The sequence below is a fragment of the Ambystoma mexicanum genome, chromosome 6p, assembly GCF_040938575.1.
Source record: "Ambystoma mexicanum isolate Mex_15411 chromosome 6p, UKY_AmexF1_1, whole genome shotgun sequence".
NCBI classification, from domain to species: domain Eukaryota; kingdom Metazoa; phylum Chordata; class Amphibia; order Caudata; family Ambystomatidae; genus Ambystoma; species Ambystoma mexicanum.
In genome coordinates, this window is record NC_090935.1 from 606430423 (window position 1) to 606449789 (window position 19367).

The 19367-nt window shown below is 45.5% G+C and overlaps 2 protein-coding genes across 4 annotated transcripts in view; one reads left to right on the forward strand and one right to left on the reverse strand.

Annotated features, from left to right (window-relative positions):
- The window catches only part of IQGAP2 (IQ motif containing GTPase activating protein 2), a 1674846-nt gene that overhangs the window by 727037 nt on the left and 928442 nt on the right, over nt 1-19367 (reverse strand). The gene's annotated exons all lie outside the window — the stretch shown is intronic.
- Nucleotides 223-19367, forward strand: part of F2RL2 (coagulation factor II thrombin receptor like 2) — a 43048-nt gene continuing 23903 nt past the window's right edge. Inside the window, exon 1 of one of the 2 annotated variants that reach the window (XM_069627450.1) lies at nt 223-469. In XM_069627450.1, the coding sequence (XP_069483551.1) occupies nt 373-469 (97 nt within the window). In that variant the 5' untranslated portion in view covers nt 223-372. The remainder of the gene's footprint in view (nt 470-19367) is intronic. The other variant, XM_069627451.1, reaches the window with a different exon arrangement.

A 19367-nucleotide genomic window follows, 5' to 3' on the forward strand; every position in this document is an offset into this window, starting at 1 on the left:
TCCACAACACTGTTCCTCTTGAAGATAAAGGTGTTGAAATATTAGCGAATGCGGATGTGACATTCTAGAGAAATCTTTCAAACACCTCATGTACCTGTTCGTACACGATAACTGCTTTGAACAGGAAGCCGGGTAAGAGAAGAGTTAAACCTCAGAGTGTGAATAACCCGCCCCTCTTCCTGCTGGCCCCAGCTTCGCAGTGAGTCGCGCCCATTGTACAGTAGCTGCGCCCCCCCCCCCACCCCCGCGAGCTCCCACGGCGCGCGCACGCCCAGGGCTGAGGTACAGCACGCACTCGACATCGGCGATTCTCTCGGTGAAGTTCGGGGTTACCCCACCGCCAGTATCTCCACAATGTGACAGTGTACCACGATGGGCTTCACTGGGCGAAAGGGCGTCAGGATGAAAGCAATGCTGCTTCTGGGGTCGGTGGGGCTGTGCTTGGTGTCCTTCTGCGCCTGCGAGGAAGGTAAGTTGTGGTGTTGCGTGTGTAAACCTTCCATGTGCTGGTCTAGGTTGCGGGGTAGAGGGGGCTAGGCAGGGGTCAAGTCCTAAAAATTAAAGTGGGGGGACTCATCAGCAAACGAATGAGATGTGACATCGCCAGAAATATTCAAATCAAGGTGAAATATGCACATTAAATGACTTTGCATAACGACCCATATTGCACAGGACGAATGGCATTTGCCTTTCATAACATCAACACAAACAAAATCAAGAGAGGATATTTTCTTCCAATAGTGTTTTTGAAAACGTTAAAAGGTGTGCATGTTTTAAACTCCAAGAACCAATATAAATGTTTTCCCTGGGACTTGCAGTACCGAAATGAGACATTTCACCTTTAGTTGTTTGCTATTCTTCATCAGGTTACATAGTGCAGTAGTGAAGTGTCCGGCCTACAATCCCGATGGCGCGGTTTGATCCCCGAGGTCGGCTTTAATTCATAAATTCAAAGAGTACATTCAATTTTTCTCATTTTAGCTGGGGGGGGACTGAGTCCACCCACTGAATAAAGTGGGTGGACTCCGTACCCCTGCGTGTAATCTCGACTTGAGCCCTGGGGCTAGGGGAGAGGGAGTGGGAGTGGGGCCAGTAACGGCCTAACGCGTCAACCGATAGATGAGGACCCAAAGAACCAACATGTGGGTGGGGCAAATTTACTTGTATGGTGCCCCATTCCAGTTGTACCAAAATAATGCTTTTGGGAAACTTGTGTCAAATTACCAACCAATGATGCAGTTCAATGCACATTGTTCCAGTGTTATTGCCCCAAAACTTGACCGATTTTAATTACAAAATGCACATGTTCATGGTGCCAGCCAGCATGAGTTTGCTGTTGTGGTGTGGTCAGGTGGAACTGAGGGTTGCATGTACACAGGGTGCACAATTTGCACTAGCCATTTACTGGTGATAATCGACTTTTTATGGCTGCCTAGTAGCTTGCAAACTAACATTTTTACCACTGCTTTCCAGCTATAGTGTACCATAATGCTATCTAAGACTGAGTGCTGCATCAGTTGCAATGTCTTTGAGCTGTCAATGGGCAGTCAGAAGGGCGGTCCCAGGAAACTGATTGGATAGTGTGGTCCCTTAATTTGTGTCATGGGATAGTGTCACCTGACATGGCATTCCATAGCCCAACAATACATCTTTACACACAATTCCAGCAACAAAACAAAACAGGTTACACAATGGAATACACACCACTAAAGACATGTCTACACTGATTTGCCCTAAACTCAGCACTAACCCACCACAGACACACCAACACATCTCTGCACACTTCTTGATTACCACTCTGAGAGACATTACGGTCAATCACACAATTTACAGTAGCAACCTGGAGCACACATTAACGACGGCCATATTGAAATCTTACACACTACAACGAGCCTCATCTTTTAGATCTGCACACATCATGCGAACAAACCATCCACGCCCTGCACTGTGTTAGTCCCCGAGTTCACCACTTACAGATCTGCAATCTCCAAGAAATCAAGAAAAAGGGAGGAGTGCTATGCGAAGCCCACTAACAAAGCATAAGAGGGCATAGCAAAGCGCTTCACTTATCATTTGGGGTAGTACTGTGAATGTCCCAGGCAACTTTGGTGACTGGCAGCAACAGGGCATGATTTAATATCAGTCTGTTTAGCTATAATCTCTGGTGCAGTGACTGGCTGGTGAGATTACATATCTGCCCATCAAATGAAGTGATATGGGAACTGAGGGAGGGTTATTGCATCAAGAACGTCATTCTAGGTGGCAGCCCCAGGGGACCACTAATGGAGAACAGGATACACCATTTTGTCCCTCAAATCATGAAATCTGCCCAATTGTAAGGCAGTCTTTTTTCCACTGAATCACCACGTTCCAAGCAGTTAACCCAGGATTTAACCCACTCTTTAAATTAGGCACTTAACCACATACCTTGAAGCAAACACCAATGTATCGTTCAGTCTCAGAGGCACTAACTTAATGTTCAGGTTTTTGGCAACATTTCAAATAGTTGTAACTAGGCAGCGGTAGCTTTTTATTGGACCAACAGTGTGGATAGAGATGATACAGTGAGCTAGCAATGAAGACCATGAGTATCCCACCATCATCTGCGATGGCGATTTAATCACTTGTGAACAGAGAAATCAGAATGAGACGCCATGGGAATGTTACTGCAGTGTTATGTGATTGCCATCCTCACGCCAGAATAAAGGGGACTTCCTGACTTATGCTTGGGGCCTGTCACATTAAGCACTATTTTGGTATCCGTGTACTTATTTGCGCCGGGGATCATCTGCACCACAGTACTCCCGGTTTGCCCAATCCCTCTGGTATTTCCTTCATCAACCATCAGTGAGCGTTTGAAGAGCCACCATGCGGCAATGGCAACCAAGGGCGCCATTTCATAGCGCCTGCATCATGGCAGCAAATGGAGTGCTCCCATTTCCACAGCCGGCCTGCAGCAGTGAATGTGTACTACCTTAGCGCGGTGGCGCGCCATTGTTTTGGCTCCCAACAAGGTGTTGTCAGTGGCTCTGTGTAGCGCTTTTGCAACCACTGCCATGTCAGACCCCAATTTGGGATTATGCGGGTACATATACATGTAGCAGGTTCAATAGAATAGTGGCTTGTACACTGCGTTTTCTTCTGTGGCTGGTTTACATTTTTACTGGCCTCACACTGACATCCCACGCCGATACGCAACATGAGTAATGTTTAGGAGGCCTGGTGAGGCTCTTCCACATCTCCAGAGCAAAGCAGCTATATATGGGTATTAAGAGCCAGCTAACATTATCCCAAATCTAAGGTGGAATTTCAGTGTCAGGCTACATGCACACTCATTGACCAAATGATGAATCGAGGGCCCAACTCAATCAAGGGTGCTTCTTAGTGAAATTATGGCAGCAAATGTTGGGAAACCAGTCATCAAGTTGCCAAGAACTTTGGAGCTAGGTCGATGCCAAGTGTAGTAGCAAGTGCTTCTAAAACCATAACAAGATGCACACAGCGTCTGACTTGTTTGAGTCCTCAAACACAGTCCTCGTGCCAATGTGTTTCCTGCAGCGAGTGGACGTCAGACCAAGTTTGAGGTACAACAAAATATCTGATGTGCAGCCAGTATGGAAAGCCCAACCACTTTGCATAAGTTTGCAGATCACAAACCCTAATTAAACGCCTTTGCATGCGGTAGGGGCCTCTGATTCTAAAACCCAGAGTTGCATGAGAGGTCAAGGATCGAGTTGGTGAGAATTGAGCTCACCCTGAAGATAAAGTAGTAGTATTCCTCATATCCAACTGTAGAGGGGGGAAGTCCTAAAGGAGAAGGCAGCCAAGATGCAGTGTTACGGTACAAGGCAAAGAAACACCAATCTTGATTGAGACAGGAGTATCCATCAATGTCATGGTGAATAATGACTTCCTGGATATCAACCTGCACCAAACACTTTTGGTGGGTCAGTGCCAATAACTTTGGAAAGTCCATTCACAGTGGAAGTGGGTCGTGGACACAAACAATTGAGAGCCTGGGTTTATGTCAACAAGGAAGGCAAAGACTCTTAGGGTGTGACGAAGCAGAAGCGATGGATAGGGTTGATTTAGTCGTAGCCAGTCTATTACACAGACATAAGTCATTATTCCAGGGTGTAGAATGCCTGAAGAGGGATACAGTTTGTCGCCACATTGATAATGCAACCCAACCAGCAGCCCAGATGCTACCAGCAGCCCGGACCCTACCAGCAGCCCCGACACTTCCCGCCTCTTCAGGACGGGAAGAACAGGTCTCCTAGAGTAAAGGGCAACACTGAGCTCCACAACATACCAGATATACCCAAGAAGAAGAGGAAGAAGACCTCCTCAACAATGTATGGCGTTGACATTTTTTATTAACATGTCGAAGGGCTACTACAGAATAATTAACCAAGAAAAGCTCAATTCTGTATTATTTTAAGATAAATGCTTAGCATCTAGTTTTTGGGAAAGTGATGTTACGATTGCCATCAGCAAGCCTTGAGAATAAAAACGACTGACTCACACATGCGCAGGGCTGGTCACCGTGTGCATGTATGTATTTGCTCTGGCAAGCAACTGAGTCACAATAATCCCTCATGCATTCCTTCAACATATTAACATTTTTATTATTTCATGTACCAAAAGCAAACTGCAGTAAGATTGACAAAATTAATAAAAGTTTTTAAAAAAACAGTTGAAGAAGTGCTGGAGAACAATAGAACAATCAGGTTATAGCAAGAAGGACAAATATGAAGCCTATGTGCAAGAGACAGAGTGAAAGAAAAAAGAAAAAAAAAGAAAAAACACACACCATAAGTAAAACAAACATGCACATAGCAAGCATATACAGTAGAATCCCGATACAAGAACAGTGCAAGTAAAATACATGGATGAGAACATATCAGGAAAAGCATCTCAAAAGCATATCAGCCACATACATCTAGGAATAGTCCCCCATATCAGTGAATTTATCAGCGTCTCCAGACTGCTTGAAAATGGCCCTCTCATACATGGACACGGTCAACAACTCCGCCACGCAATTATCGATACATAAGGAATTGGATGATTTACATGCGCTACGTAGGCAGTCCTACAGATAAGGGGTGTATCGGCCACTTTTACTCCCTATAAATTGGCAAATACTCCCAAAAAATAAAAACAAGGAGTAAAAATACTCCCAACAAAAAATAGGAAAAAGACATGTAGAATCTTGAGCCCCTGCTTTCATCCTCACAACTCCATGGATATGTTTGTATAAGTAGTGCACGCAGTACCACTGGAAGAATCTACTGTTTTAACAGCCTGCTTGGAAGAAGTAACCATGTATCTTTTAATGTGCATGAACAACTAGGTGCAAAGAAATACATATTACAAAAACATTTCAGTTTTTCAGTTAAACATATTTACTCGCTTATAAAATACTCTCATTGGAAATTGGACTGAATTTTGACTCCCTAAAAAATAATTTTACTCCCAACCTTAAAATATATAGGGGTAAAATACTCCCACTTCAAAATCTCATCTGGAGCCCTGCATGTAGGACCATCCTGTTCCCGACCATGCAGCTCCGAAACAGCCGCCCCATACCATGCACTAATGAAGACATCTCCAAGAATCAAAAGGGAAGCTTTCCGGGGAATTATACAGTTCAGCCCCAGGCCCAACCTCTCACAGACTTCTTCCCAAAAGTCTCTGGTTTTGCTGCAAAACCAAAGTAAGTGGGTCAAAGTACCCCTTGCCTGCTTACATTTCCAGCATTGGTCACTCTCTGAGAGGTGTCACTTAAACGTTGGTTCCAACGTCCAATGTGTCCTAAAGAGAATTTTTGTTTGAGAGGCCCTCAGACCCCAGTCCATGCTGACCAAACAGATATTGTCTGCCTGGGTCAATCGACTCACCCAGTTCAACAGCCCAGACATTGGCAATCTCAGAAACTCCTTTGCGATTAGACACAAAAACGCTGTAGATAGTGGCGGCCGGATTGACTGCTCGTCCACAAAGTTCTAGCGCCAACCAGGCCACACACTGCATCGCTAATGGCTGAGCAAGAGCAAGATTTGCTGCAATGACCCCCCTCAGCTGCCTGGATTCTGCATAGCTGCAATCTCTCAAGTCAAATTCTCTGCAAAGACGTGTAAACGGAATCCGTGCACCATTCTCAAACAGGTCTTTGATGTTCAGAATACCACCCACAAACCAGGATGGCCAGAAGACGTTCCCCTGTATACTCAAAGCAGGGTTCAGCCAAATAGATACATCATGAAACAGGAATGGTTCACTGCGCAGATGTTGCGATTTGCAGCACCAGCACTCACACAAAAAAGTTCTAGGTGGCCTCAACAACTGGGATGGTCTCAAAACCGTTGACAAGGCCATGGGTTCCAGGGAGATACACTATTAGATTCCAATTCAAATTCGTCCCACTGGTCCGGGTTAATCCTCACCACACAACACAGATGCCCAATGGTGAAAGCCAGAGAGCAACAATGCAGCTTAACTTTTAGTAAAAAGGCACCAAGCGCTGTTTATATCACACAGCAGGACATTATTTACAATGTCTATCACAAATTCGGTGGGTTCATCTAGATCTACATGAATTGCATAATGTGTTCAAGAATTACACCGCGATGTTGCATCTCAGGAGGGCTACGATCAACCCTTGTGCGAATCTGACTTTATCAATGCAGCTTCTATGCTCTGCCTGGCAACCTTATACGACCATGTCTCTTTGCTAACGGCTTCCTTTGTGTATGGCAACATTAGTGCCAAAGGATTTGTTTTTCTCCAGTGGGTCTTTTCCAACTGTGGGAAAACAGTCGAGCTCTGCCGTACAGCTGGAATGTGACACTGAGACCTTGGTTAGCAAAATGTACATCTCAGGTAACGAGTAAAAGGCTCTGGGCTCCCAAATTAATGCACCTCTTTTTGCAGTGTGTGTGCAGGTGCACACAGATTGGGCGGCGGAGGAGTCTTGCACCAATCCATTGTCACGCACATTGCATTTTGCAGGCCATACTAATCCATCACAAATTCTGTCTTCTAAAATGCCTACTACCCTCAAGAAAGTGAAGAGATCACGCCTGAATGCGACTGCACAGCACACACCACCACATTTCTCTCCTTAACACATGCAGTGGTAGTGTGGGGAAGGCACCAATTAATCCATCATTAAGCCATCATAGTATCTTGTAAGCAAACTTGTGAGAACTGGAGCATCAGTCAGCCGAACACCCCGATACAAGCCCTTTAAAAAGAGAAATCTCCTCTCCTTGTCACACTTGGTGGCCAACACTTCAAATTTACAAGAGGTCCCCAGGAGTACAGCCACCCCGCTTTTATTTTCAGACCCTGAGAAGCAAATTTTCTGAATCCCCCCATCCACTCATACCCCTCACCAAGTGTGTTTCCTGTACACAAAGAATATCAAGTTTGGACATCCAAATATAACTTTTCACTAGTGATCTCTTAAAGGGCGAGTTCAATTCCCTAACATGCAAAGTGCCTACAGTAAGGCTAACCTCCTTGCCAGTCATTCCCATAGAGTAGGTGCAGCTAAAACTGACAATCCCCAATGAAAAAATCTTCTCTCAATATTGCAAGCCAGTCCCCTCAAGTGTATAGTTCCCAGGGTGAACAGACAAGAAAACAGAAGAAGACGACATAATCAGCAAAAATTCAAAAGGTAACCCAAACAATAACATCATACCCCAACCCCTCTTCCCCTTATCATGGGTATTCCCCACCCATCTCCCAATACCAAAAGGTGTCCGGACCTGCATCCTCGCATACAAACGTGCAGGCATGGACTACCAGGATCTCCCCCTCCGAACCCAGCGATAGCCCTTCAAAGCACAAGAGTTGGAATCAACTCCCACACACCCATAAACACCCACCATGCCCAATAAGAAAATGTATCTGGGAATACAACTGTGGTCCAGAGACCCACCCACCCTCTCAACTCCACCTATTTGAGATAAGACTGCCAATGCGCTCTTACACTTGTGGAGATCCAGACTCCCAACCCGGGGACAGGTGGCCCTTAACTCCATACCTCAGTGCCGACCCTGGGTTGATCAAGCTGGGCCCCCAAAGCGGCACATAACACCTACCAGACTCTTCAGCCTTCCCCAATTGACAGTGATCCAAAACCATCCAGTTGCCCCCAGATTCCAACCCCATTTACATAGCTGCTGCCACCATGTAATTATCACTGCCCGGCGCCACGCATAGGGACCGAGGGCTTGGATAGAGCACCTAGTGGACATTTCCATTGTGAGCATCTTAATTGTAGTCTTCTGATCAAACGTGGGTCGCGGGCTATCTGCTGCCATGGTTTGCTCCCAAAATACATCCAAGCACCCTGGATGTTTCCCCATGGTGGCAAAATCTATGCTGACATTTGTGTCAGGCCCTATTGGGTGGTAATGACCTGCCGAATCCTAGACCTATTAACGTGGGTGGAGGGGTCGTTCAAACCTGGTACGGTCCAAAGTCACCATTAAAGTTTAGGTAGGGCCACTGATTATATAATGTAAGCTTGCCTAATAAAAATGCAAATACAGTATGTCCAAAATTGGTTAACGTGCATTCTCAAAGCAGCATTAGAGTTAAATATTGCCATGAAATTGTTAAAAATAAATAGGCACCCATGTAATTCTACAATATGAATATGCTATCTTTGTATGAATTTGTTCAATTAAACACACTTCCCAGAATAGGAGGCTCAGTGGTCCCCGAACCATAACTAAAAGCAAATAAGTTAAGCATCTAGAAAGAAGCAATACAATGCAAATGCATTACTTTTGAGAGCTGTTAGAGGAGTAAAGTGATCTTGACACATGAAGACTCAACAGCCAATCAGCTTGAATAGATTGCACTTGTAAAATCTAAAGGATGTGGCCTGCTAATGTCTGCATGGCATGAGTGTTGAAAGGATGGTGGCATAGTCAAAGCCAAGCACTAATATATATATATATATATTTTCTTTTTTTTTTCGCCATCTTAAAAGAGCTAGTAAACTCAGTCCCCAACAGTCCTCGGACTCATGCAGATAAGGATTGGTGCTCCACCATTCAATTTGCCCCTACCAATAGAATTGACTCCTTAAGACCCAAAATCACAGCCAAAAAGAAAAAAAAAAGAAAAAAATCACAGCAAAACCCTCTTACTCAGTGTCTGCAATAGGCCCACCACCTCCTCCTTGCCCCCTGCGCACCCTCTTCTTCTCCCAAGTATCTCAGGAGGAAGTTCGCAAAACTATTCTAGCATTCAAACACTCCAACTGCAAGGGCGACATCTGCCCCGCCCGCATCGTTAAGCTCTTTTAAGCTCTGTGCATCTACACTCATACCTGCCATCACTGAAAAGCAATGCCTCCTTTGCCAACAGCTCGGTCCCCTGCAGCCTCAAGGCCTCCTGGGTCACCCCATCCTCAGGAACCCATTGCTTGACCCCTATATCCCCACTAACTACTTCCCAATCACCAAAGTGCCCTTTCTGCTTCCCATTCTAGACCTCATGGCCTACCACCAAGTACAACACTACCTCAAACACCACAACCTCCTAGGCGCTAAACAATCAGGATTCTGTCTTAAACACAGCACCGAATCAGCTCTACTCGACCTCAAAATCCAATTAGCTACCATCCAAGACTCGGGCAACCTGGTCTTGCTCCGGTTACTAGACCCCTTAGCAGCCTTTGATTTCATGGATCATGATCTGCTCTACAATCACCTCGGCATGAACTTCCACTTCTCCACTTCAGCCTTAGATTGGGTCAAATTGATCCTATGTGGACGCACCTCCGGGATCTCAATAGGAAATTCCACCGCCGACCCCATTGCTGGTCCCATTAGAGTCCCCCAAAGCTCCTGGCTTTCCCCTACCCTTTACAATACCTATACTAACCCCCTATTCAACCTGCTTGACTCCCTCTGCATTAGCGACACTAACTTAGCAGAAGATAACCAAATTCTTATCCCCATCTGAGGAAACCACACTGAAGAAAGTTCTGGATGGCCACACAACCTATGTCTCAACGATGACAAAACTGAACTGCTCATCATGGCCGCCTCCCTCAAAGGCCTAGAGCCCACTTATGCCTCCTTCATTGTTGACAGTATTTCTATAGTGGTCTCAAAACATGCCAAAACCTTAGGTATGCACCTTGACACAGAACTCTCAATGAACAATCGCATCAATGCCCTCTGCTCCTCCATAGCCTACACAGATAAGCTCATTTCCCCAAGCAGATAATTCCTCTAACCATATAACTGCCTCAAACTCGCCCGAGCCATCATCCTCAACAAACTGGATTACTGCAATGCCCTTTACATGGGCACATCCTCAAGAAACATTGCCAAACTACAACTCCTACAAAACAAAGCTCTCCGAACAGCCCGGGCCCTATGACGTTCAGACGACATCTCAGCCTCCAGACAAGAAGGTCCATTAGATCCCCATCAAAGCCCATATTGCATTAAAAATTCAGACCCTCGCACGTAGATGCATCTACAAAGATGCCCCTCTCTAACTCAACAACTGCATCATCCCGAATCGTCATGCATGGTTGCTGCGCTCCTCCACCAGCATCTCACTCTCCATCCCAGACTTAACAGCAAAAGAGTCTGTGGCGCATGCTCACTGCTCCCTCACTCTGGAACACCTTGCCATCGAACAACAGAAACAAACTTGTTAGAACCTGGCTCTTTAACAAATATGACTAAGTGGCCTTCCCCTGCTAGTCCAGACTTTTTCTACAAATTCGCTTTTTTGCCTTTGCGCTGCTTCCTCCTTTCCTCCTCATCCTGATGATCTACCTGTACAAACGTTGTGATACCTTTGCGTTTGGCCGTTACACAAATGTAATATATAAAACATATGTATACAGCCCTACAGATAAGGGGTGTTTTAGCTACTTTTACTCCCTAAAAATGGGCAAGTACTCCCAAAAATAAAATGGGGCGTAAAGATACCCTCAACAAAAAAAATAGGAAAAAGACATGTAGAATCTTGTGACCCGGCGTTCACTCTCAAAGCTCCATGGGTGTTTGGACCAGTAGTGCATGCAGTATCAGAGGGAGAAACCACTATTTTAAGAGTCTGATTGGAAGAAGTAAGCATGCATCTTTAAATGTGCATGAACAACCAGGTACAAAGAAATAAATATTATGAACACATTTCCATTTTTCAGTTAAGACATATTTACTCGCTTATAAAATGCTCTGATTGGGCATTGGACTTGCGTTTTTACTCCCTAAAAAAATCAATTTTACTCCCAACTTTAAGAAATAGGGAGTAAAATACTCCCACTTCCAAATCTTGTCTGAAGCACTGTATATGTTATTTTCATCTACACATTTCACCCATAACAAAGCTAGGTTTCCCTAAAGCAACACACATTACAAAAACGTAAAAGTCAATGGCTTATGCAATGTCACCTATCACACTAAGGAAGTTTGTAGCTGCAGCGGAAAGCTTAGATAGCATGTAGATGTGATTGGCCCAAGAGCACCCTGTACAAACGGAAGACATTGTAGCTTAAACTGTATACCTTTGAATGTATATTACCTTAAACCCGAAATGGCGCTATTTAGGTTGTGTTTATGGTAGGCTCTTGCTTGCCCTAAATTCCTATGCCAATCAGTTTCCCCGCCCTGGCGCATGCTGCTGTGTGCTAGGCGCGTTTATACTTAGTGCTGCGCCCCCACATTCCGTTCCGTGATGAAATAATGTGTGCAGTTCCCATGTGAGGCAGACGAGATGGGGGGGTTGGGGGGATATTCAGCATTAACATTCTAAGCAGCAAAAGAACGGCAAGCAGTGCAGACCTTTGCCCAAAGTGACGAAAACGACCTTTACTCACTTGCATACGACCCCTACCCAACAACGTCAGAACCAGGAGGTCTTTCTAACCATGTCACTGGCAGACTTGCATCACACTAGCCAGCGACCACTAACCACCAATACAGCCTGCTCTCAAGTGCGAATCTGCCTGACCCAATTTTCTTGATTCCAAAAGGGAAGCTACTTATACTGAATTATTTTATTTTAAAAATAAAACTGAACAAATAGTTGTTGTGTAACTTGATAAATTGATGTTTTTTTTTCTTTTTGGACTGTGTAAAAGGTTTTAAGAATGTTTAACCAAATGCACAATAAAACTGAATTGAACTAACCGCCGAGGTGCAGCTCTTAATCACGGGCCTCATCTCCCAGTGAGAGTGAGTCAGCATCCTGGAGGCAGGCAGCCCGCCCGCCCACCTCTCCTGCCCCATTATCAATATACCAGAAACAGAGCCTCTGTGTCCTGCTGACACACAGAACTGACCGATGGTTTTGGTCCTCTGCTCTTGTAATTCAATTGACACCCTGATTTGATTGTTCTGTCCCCCCAAATACAGCTGGGTAACCTGAGTACCTGGCCGTACTAGTGGACTAACAAATTGGGCTATCTTGTGTTACAGAACAATTGAACAACTTGTTGATACAACTGAAAAAAAACCTGTTTTTTCCTGTTCACTGTGCACAAATATGTTTTTTTGCACCACTAAATGATACTAACCCACTCACTGTGTGATTTCTGAACAGCGAGAGTATCCGTTGTGTAATTGTTTTTCCAACTTTTGGACTTATGTTTCTTTTTCTGTTTAGTAACTAGCCAGCTATGGCTTATGATTTCTTGGTTAATATAAAAAAATCAATAAATTGAATTCGATTACAATTAAGACCGAGGGATTTGTGCCTTCTTCTATCACGCTTGATGACCTAATAACACATGTAAAGGATATTTGGCTTACTATTTTGAAGCACTACCCTGGAAGTTTTTATAATAGAATTATTTAGACACCCCGGCATTAGGACAGTGTCTGTAAGTGTATCTGTGGATGGAGCCTTTTTTGTTCCCCGACACACAGAACTGTGGCTGAACAGCACAGGTTAACAACCGCAGCCTTGCATCCTGAAGGAACCCAGGATTCTGGTGACACAGAGCTTGATCCACGGCAAGTCCTGTAGACCTTGGTACTATTCCCCACACTTCACCAGTTGGCTACAGTTCACGACAGGCTACAGCCTCAGAACCCCCGCCAACCTGCCGCACGGGTCTGTAAAGAACAAGGGAACTGGGTAGGTACGGACAGCAGAACTCTACTGGCTAAACCACAAGGCCGGCAGCCAGGTCTGGCCAGCATACGCATCTCTGAGTGCCATAGAAAAACAAGACCATAAGCCAGAAAGACGAGACTGGAGAGGGACCATGATGCCGGCCAAAGGCTGGAGATGCAGAGCCTTGAGACGTCAGGATAGGGAACAAGAAATGCATCCTGAATAGAAGCACACAAGAGGCCAGTGACTGCAAAAAAGACAAGCAAGCCCGAGGCCGCCCCGACAAAATGGCGAATACGCTCAGAGAAGAGTCAAACCCTACTACACCCAACATCTCGGCACCCATAAAATGGATGCATGAAAATCTATAGCTGAGAAGTCTTTAGGAAAGCCCAGCAAATGAAAGCACTTGCCCCAGACACACATGCCCTCTCCCATCCATTACATTTAGAAATAACAGCTACTTTTTACAGCACTTGGAAGTCGGAGGAATTCAACACGAAGCTCTATAGTCTATATGAACTTGAGATGTTATTAATTTTTTTTTAAAAGCGGGCTTGATCATTGGGAAACAACAGCTGCTTAAAACCTGGTATGACTAAAGGTAAGACTACAAACAGGAACAGAACATCATGTAACTTTATGGAAAGACCAGAAACTAATCTCATTTTCAATCTCTTTAATCACAGAACTTTACAGCAGTGAGTCACAGAGGTAGTAAGAAGACGTCACAAAGTGTAACAAACAACAAAGACTCCTTCCTCTCAGGCCCCAGTCTCTTTCCTCCTGTGACTGCAGCAGAGCAGTGACGAGCAAAGGCCACCACTAAACTGCAAGCAAGGAAGTAGCAGCAGCAGCAGCAGCCGCCACCGGCAGAGCAGGGGCCAAACGCAACAACAACAAGCAAGACCAATACAAGGCACACCAGGCTTGACCATGATGTTAGCTGGCAAACAAGGACAATATACCACCGGAGTATGGTGATTAGGACGGCCAAGACAGGAAGCAACCAGAGCCCCCCCCCCCGCGTCTTCAATAAGATCTTGATTTTTCCAGTCATATGCCACTAAGAAAGTACTCATTTAATGGCACGATCAAAGGTGTTACATTTAAGAATGTATGAGTTGTACAGATTACTCAGGAGTCTTAAATGATATAGGTGGTCTTCACCGGGTTCTTTTAGTTACAGGAAAGTACACCGGGATAAGTAGGGTAAACATAAGACAAGTCCATGGGAGAGAAACATCCACCGGTCCCACTGTGCCAAGCATAAGTCCCAACTGACTTTTCTGGAACCAAAGCAAATAACATCATAACATTCCAGCAAGCCAACACCCCATCACCATCACCCTAAGCCCAGACATACACACATACAGGAAATAGCCTCATAGCCAGAATAGGTAAACCCAACAAAAGGCTCATTTTTATTAGGTTTCAAATATGTAGAGCACTGAAGATACCACATACTCTAGCAGTGTTAGTAAAGGTGCCAGAGGGTGAATACCTAAGAACCATCAGCGGTTCTGAGAATGTCCTTAGGGTAGCCTCTTGAGCACTTTGTGGCTATCGACTTCCAGGGTTGAGTCAGTGCCAAAAAACTCAACATTAGTCCACTCCAGGGACATCACCTCCCGGATCCACGTAGCAAGGGACGGTGCCAAAACGGTTTGGTGTGGTTTCCTCTGTTGAGAGAGGGAGCTGCTCGGCTCCTAGAAAATGGAGCTCAGCAGACCTGTTTCCAAAGGCAGGAGACAGCACAGGACCTGGGATTGTCTGACAAGCAACAGAGTGCGCTCGCATTCAAAAGGCCAGTCCTGGAAGAAGGACAAAACACTGTTCACATACTACAATCTGGAGTATTTCAGGGCCGTAGGTTGCAGCAGAATAATGCTCTTAAAGAGAAAGGTGCGTGCCCAATGTCACATCCCCGACCAGGGCTGGTGCCTGGCAGAGGAAGCGAAGTGGAACTAGTAGTTCTGCTGGTAAAGTTAAGCCAGCAAGTTGGTTAAGTGCACTGGATAAGCTTCAGTCTGAACCAGGTCCCATCCCAGGCACCAGCAAACCAACTTTGACCGGGCAGAGAGTTAGCTTTTTAGGGTTCCCGAGGGCCCATGAGAAAGTCCTGTATGACTCAGGAACCTCTCAAACCCTGCAACGCTGCCAGATGAAGGTGGCCAGCCAACGGAATCTTGTTGAGACGGCCAAAAGTGGGCTCAGCAGCAAGAGCGGGAAGAATGGAAGGCACCTTGGAAGATCCACCATGTGGGCCGTGCAGTGATTAATTCCACTACTGAATTGGCAAGAGAGGCGCGAGCAGAATCTCCTTCTGTGCAGGAGCACTATCAGGAAGGGTGGGAATGTGAAAAAGGTTCATCCTGGCCAGTCCTACATGAACCCAACCACTGCTGAATCCCCTGGTTCCAGTCTCGTGCTGAAGAACGGAAGGTGGGATTTGAGACAGGATGCAAAAAGGTCCCCCTTCAAAGGGTCTCTGAGGTAGAGAACTGCCTGAAGTGGAGTGAGTTCCAGTCTGCTACTTGTTCCTCAGACCTTCGATATATTCCGTCACAGAGGTCAGCGAGCCGTGGAATGAGGACACAACTCCTGGGCCCTAGCCCTGTACCAAGAGGACTATGTATGCAATCCCAGTTGGATCACATAGCAGACTTCAAAGACATTGTTCCTGCGTAGGAGGTTCACAGAGTCTGCCATGTCCTCGGCCAGGAAGTTCACCAAAATGGAGTCGCCCAGGAGCTCCAAACCACTGATGTGGAGCCCATGCAGGTCAGTCGACAATTTGCTGCCAAAGGACAGGCCCCCTTGAACGTGCCTCCCAGCTACTCCTGCTCACATCTTCCTGAAGGCACAAGGTCTGGCCGTGGGCTGGGGTTGGCCTATCCATGCTTTGCCGCATGCTACCTCAGGCAACAGGTGGTTATTGTGAGAATAAGACAGGCCTAACCCGAGTTGAGGGGGCCTTCACCCGCTACCAGCATCAACCTCCTGTTGTATCAACTCCTGCTGATCCTGGGAGACAGAAATAGAGCAAGAGGGAACTGCTTCACTGGATGCAACCCGAATATGTTTGTCGTGCAACCCTGCTAGGTTCTCCAGGACACATGGTTCCATTGTAATACGCCTTCTTTTTTTTTTTTTTTTTTTTTTAATTGTAATTTAATCTCTTCAGATTTTTTACAAATTGAAGAAAAAAAGTTGAAGAAAAAGTCTGCTGATCCGTTAACGTAGTAACGAGGGGCACAAGGCCCACAAAAGAGGCAGGAGTGAAGCTTGAATTAGATCAGATCTTTGGCGACGAAGGCGACAAAAGAACAGCGGTCGTCTATGCATCTAAGGGACGCTTCAAGTTTATAATGTATTGCATAATGTTTACCGTGGCTAGGGCCCAGCCTGGCTTGTCGCCTGCAATCAGCTTGTTCCAACAGTTTTCCTCGTCCAGTGATGCAAAGTCTGAGATGTTGTTCTTCAGGTAAGTACTGCGGATTTCTCGTGTCTTGGGGCAGTTCAGCAAAAGATGGCGAATCGTTTCTTTTTCTGTGGTGGATTTGCAATGACGACAACGATTAGTATTCGATAATCCTCTGATTGCCAGAATTTCGTTTGTCTCTAAAAGATTTAGTCGAATTTTCAAAAAGAAGAGACGGGCTGCTCTGCTTGGGAAAAGTTTAAGGTAGGTTTGTAGTGTATCCTGTTTCTTGAAGAAAGGAGGAAGGTGGCTGGTGAGTTTGTATTTATTTGCTGTTTCTACGGTTTGGATCCAGTCCCACTCTTTGATTTTTTTAGAAGCTTTTACTGGGTTGGATTTCAGCTCTTCCATGCTGCTATCTGCTGAGTGTAGAAGGGTAAGCATGTTTGATTCCCATTTTGAAAGGAAGTTACAAGATTTCGATTCGAGTTCTTGGTTTATCAAACAATAAGCGTATGGCGCTCCTGGCATAATGCATTTTCTATAGAGTAGGATGCTGTTCAACGCGACCAGGGTTCCCAGTGATAGGAGGCCAAGTTCTCTCCTGAGTGGTGCCATTGGTGTGGATTTCGGGAGGCACAGGATTTTCCTCCAGAATTTTGCTTCCAGTTTTGGCCACAGCTCTGCGGGAAGGTTGGGCATGGCATCAGATCCGTAAGTGATCGAGGGGATCACCTTCTTTTTATAGAAGTCTCTAACTGGAATTATGGAGTAACGACCAAATTTGAGGTCGATTGCCTTACCCTGGTTGGATAAGTTTTTAACTTTATCGAAGAGAGATTCTTGCATTGCTTTATCTTTCGCAGAGCTGTCTAGCATGACTCCCAGGTATTTGAAGCTGTTAACCGTTTCGATTTGAGTTTTGCCGAGACAAAGGTTGATCTTTTGCACTCTCTTAGATGGTTTTTGGAGGCTCATCATTTTTGTTTTGGACTCGTTAATTTCTAAGTTGTTTTCCGCCATATACATTTGGAGGTTGCTTAGTTGTCGTTGGAGTCCTATGGGAGTATGGTCAAGCAGGATCAAGTCATCGGCGTACAGGAGGCGGCTGATCTGGGTTCCACCCAGCTTTGGAGGGAAAGAGCGAATTTGTTTTTCGGAGACTTGAAAGTCCCCTAGATAAGTCCAAAACAGCGCCGGAGCAAGAGGGCAACCTTGCTTGACACCTCTAAGTGTTTTTATCTCGCCCGAGAGGGACCCTTGCTGGTTTAACCTCACTCTCATTGACGTGCCTGAATATAGGGCTTTAATCGGGTTCAAGATCTCAGCTGGACATTTCCAGTTTGTTAGTTTCTGCCATAGTCTGGAGCAATCCACTTTGTCGAAGGCCTGTGTTAGATCGACAAACACAATGTATAGATTGGGTTTACCTTCGAGGATCTTGTTTTTCAAAGTGTTCAGTATGAGGATATTTGCGTTGGTTCCTAAGTTCTTCTTAAATCCAGTTTGGAGGTGATCTTGACAGGGGGCATTAGTTGCCCACCTAAGGAAGTGTTGCAAGAGGAGGGATCCAAACAGTTTGCCTATTGAGTCCAGAAGGGCTATCGGGCGAAAGTTTGTGGGGTCAGCTCTATTGCCCTTTTTGTAGATAGGAACTATGTTCGCCCGGGTCCATGACGGAGGTATTGATCTGGAAACTGTGCAGCGAGCAAAGATAGTGCTCAGGAGTTGGGACCACGCCTCCGGGTAAGTTTTCAGATCGACGTTTGTAATCCCGTCCGGTCCTGGTGCACGGGACGGTTTTAGTTTTCTTATCTGGTTTTGAATTTCGTCCTGATCACTGATGTTGATCCACTCTGAGGTGGATTCGGATGGTTTAACCTCGATGGACTTCGGTTCTTTGAATAAGGCTTCGAAGTGTGTCTCCCATGTAGCGGCCGCGATTCCATTTAGTTGGTCGGGTGGGGCTCCTGGGGTGGCAGAATGGATAAGCGTCCAGAAGTCTCTGGCGTGATTGCCATTTATTGCCCTGAGGATGTTTTCCGCGTCTTGTTGGAGAAGATTATATCGATGGCTTCTCAGCCAGTTTTTGTAGGTTTTAACAGCTGTTCGGGTGGCGGCTGCTGCAAAGGGTTGTTCGAGTGTCAAAGCGAGTCTTTTGGATCTTCTTAGCTCTCTCTTTTTTTCTTGGACTAGTTTGTCAAATGTGTGCGTCCGCTGAGGACGGTTTTCTCTGTTCTTTCCACGTGGAATTCTAAAAACTGTCAACAGAGGAGTGTAATCAGTCGGCGGCAGCTGGTTTTGCGAAGTTAGGTCTTTATATGCTGTTGTTAACGAGTTAACAGCCTTTTCAGTCATTTTCAGTCTTGTGCCTTGCGATGCAAGATCGATGTTGTTGAGCATCGTGATTTTGGTTGGCGCTACTGAATTCCAGGTGGTTTCTAGGAGGTTATGGTCACTCTCTTCTGTTCTTATCACATTAAATGTAGTTACCAGGTTTAGTAGTGGCCGAGAGACAAATATGTGGTCTATTGAAGATTTGGAGTTAGCTCTTTCCCATGTTGGGAGCCTCGTAGGGTCGAGGAAAGTGTGATCGAGATTGTAGAATGCTCTCGATTCCATCAACTTTAACCATTTGGAAGCCCTTTGATCGGTGGAGAGATCTTTCAGTTTAGCTGGAGGAGGATTATCATAGTTGCGACATCTGATGTTGAGGTCCCCACATATAAGAATGTGGTCGACTTGATGGTTTAGATGGATCCAGTCGATGTCTCGTTCCATTTCCTTGATAAATTTTGAGGTACTTGTCGTGGTCGGGTTCCAGTATGTGGTAATG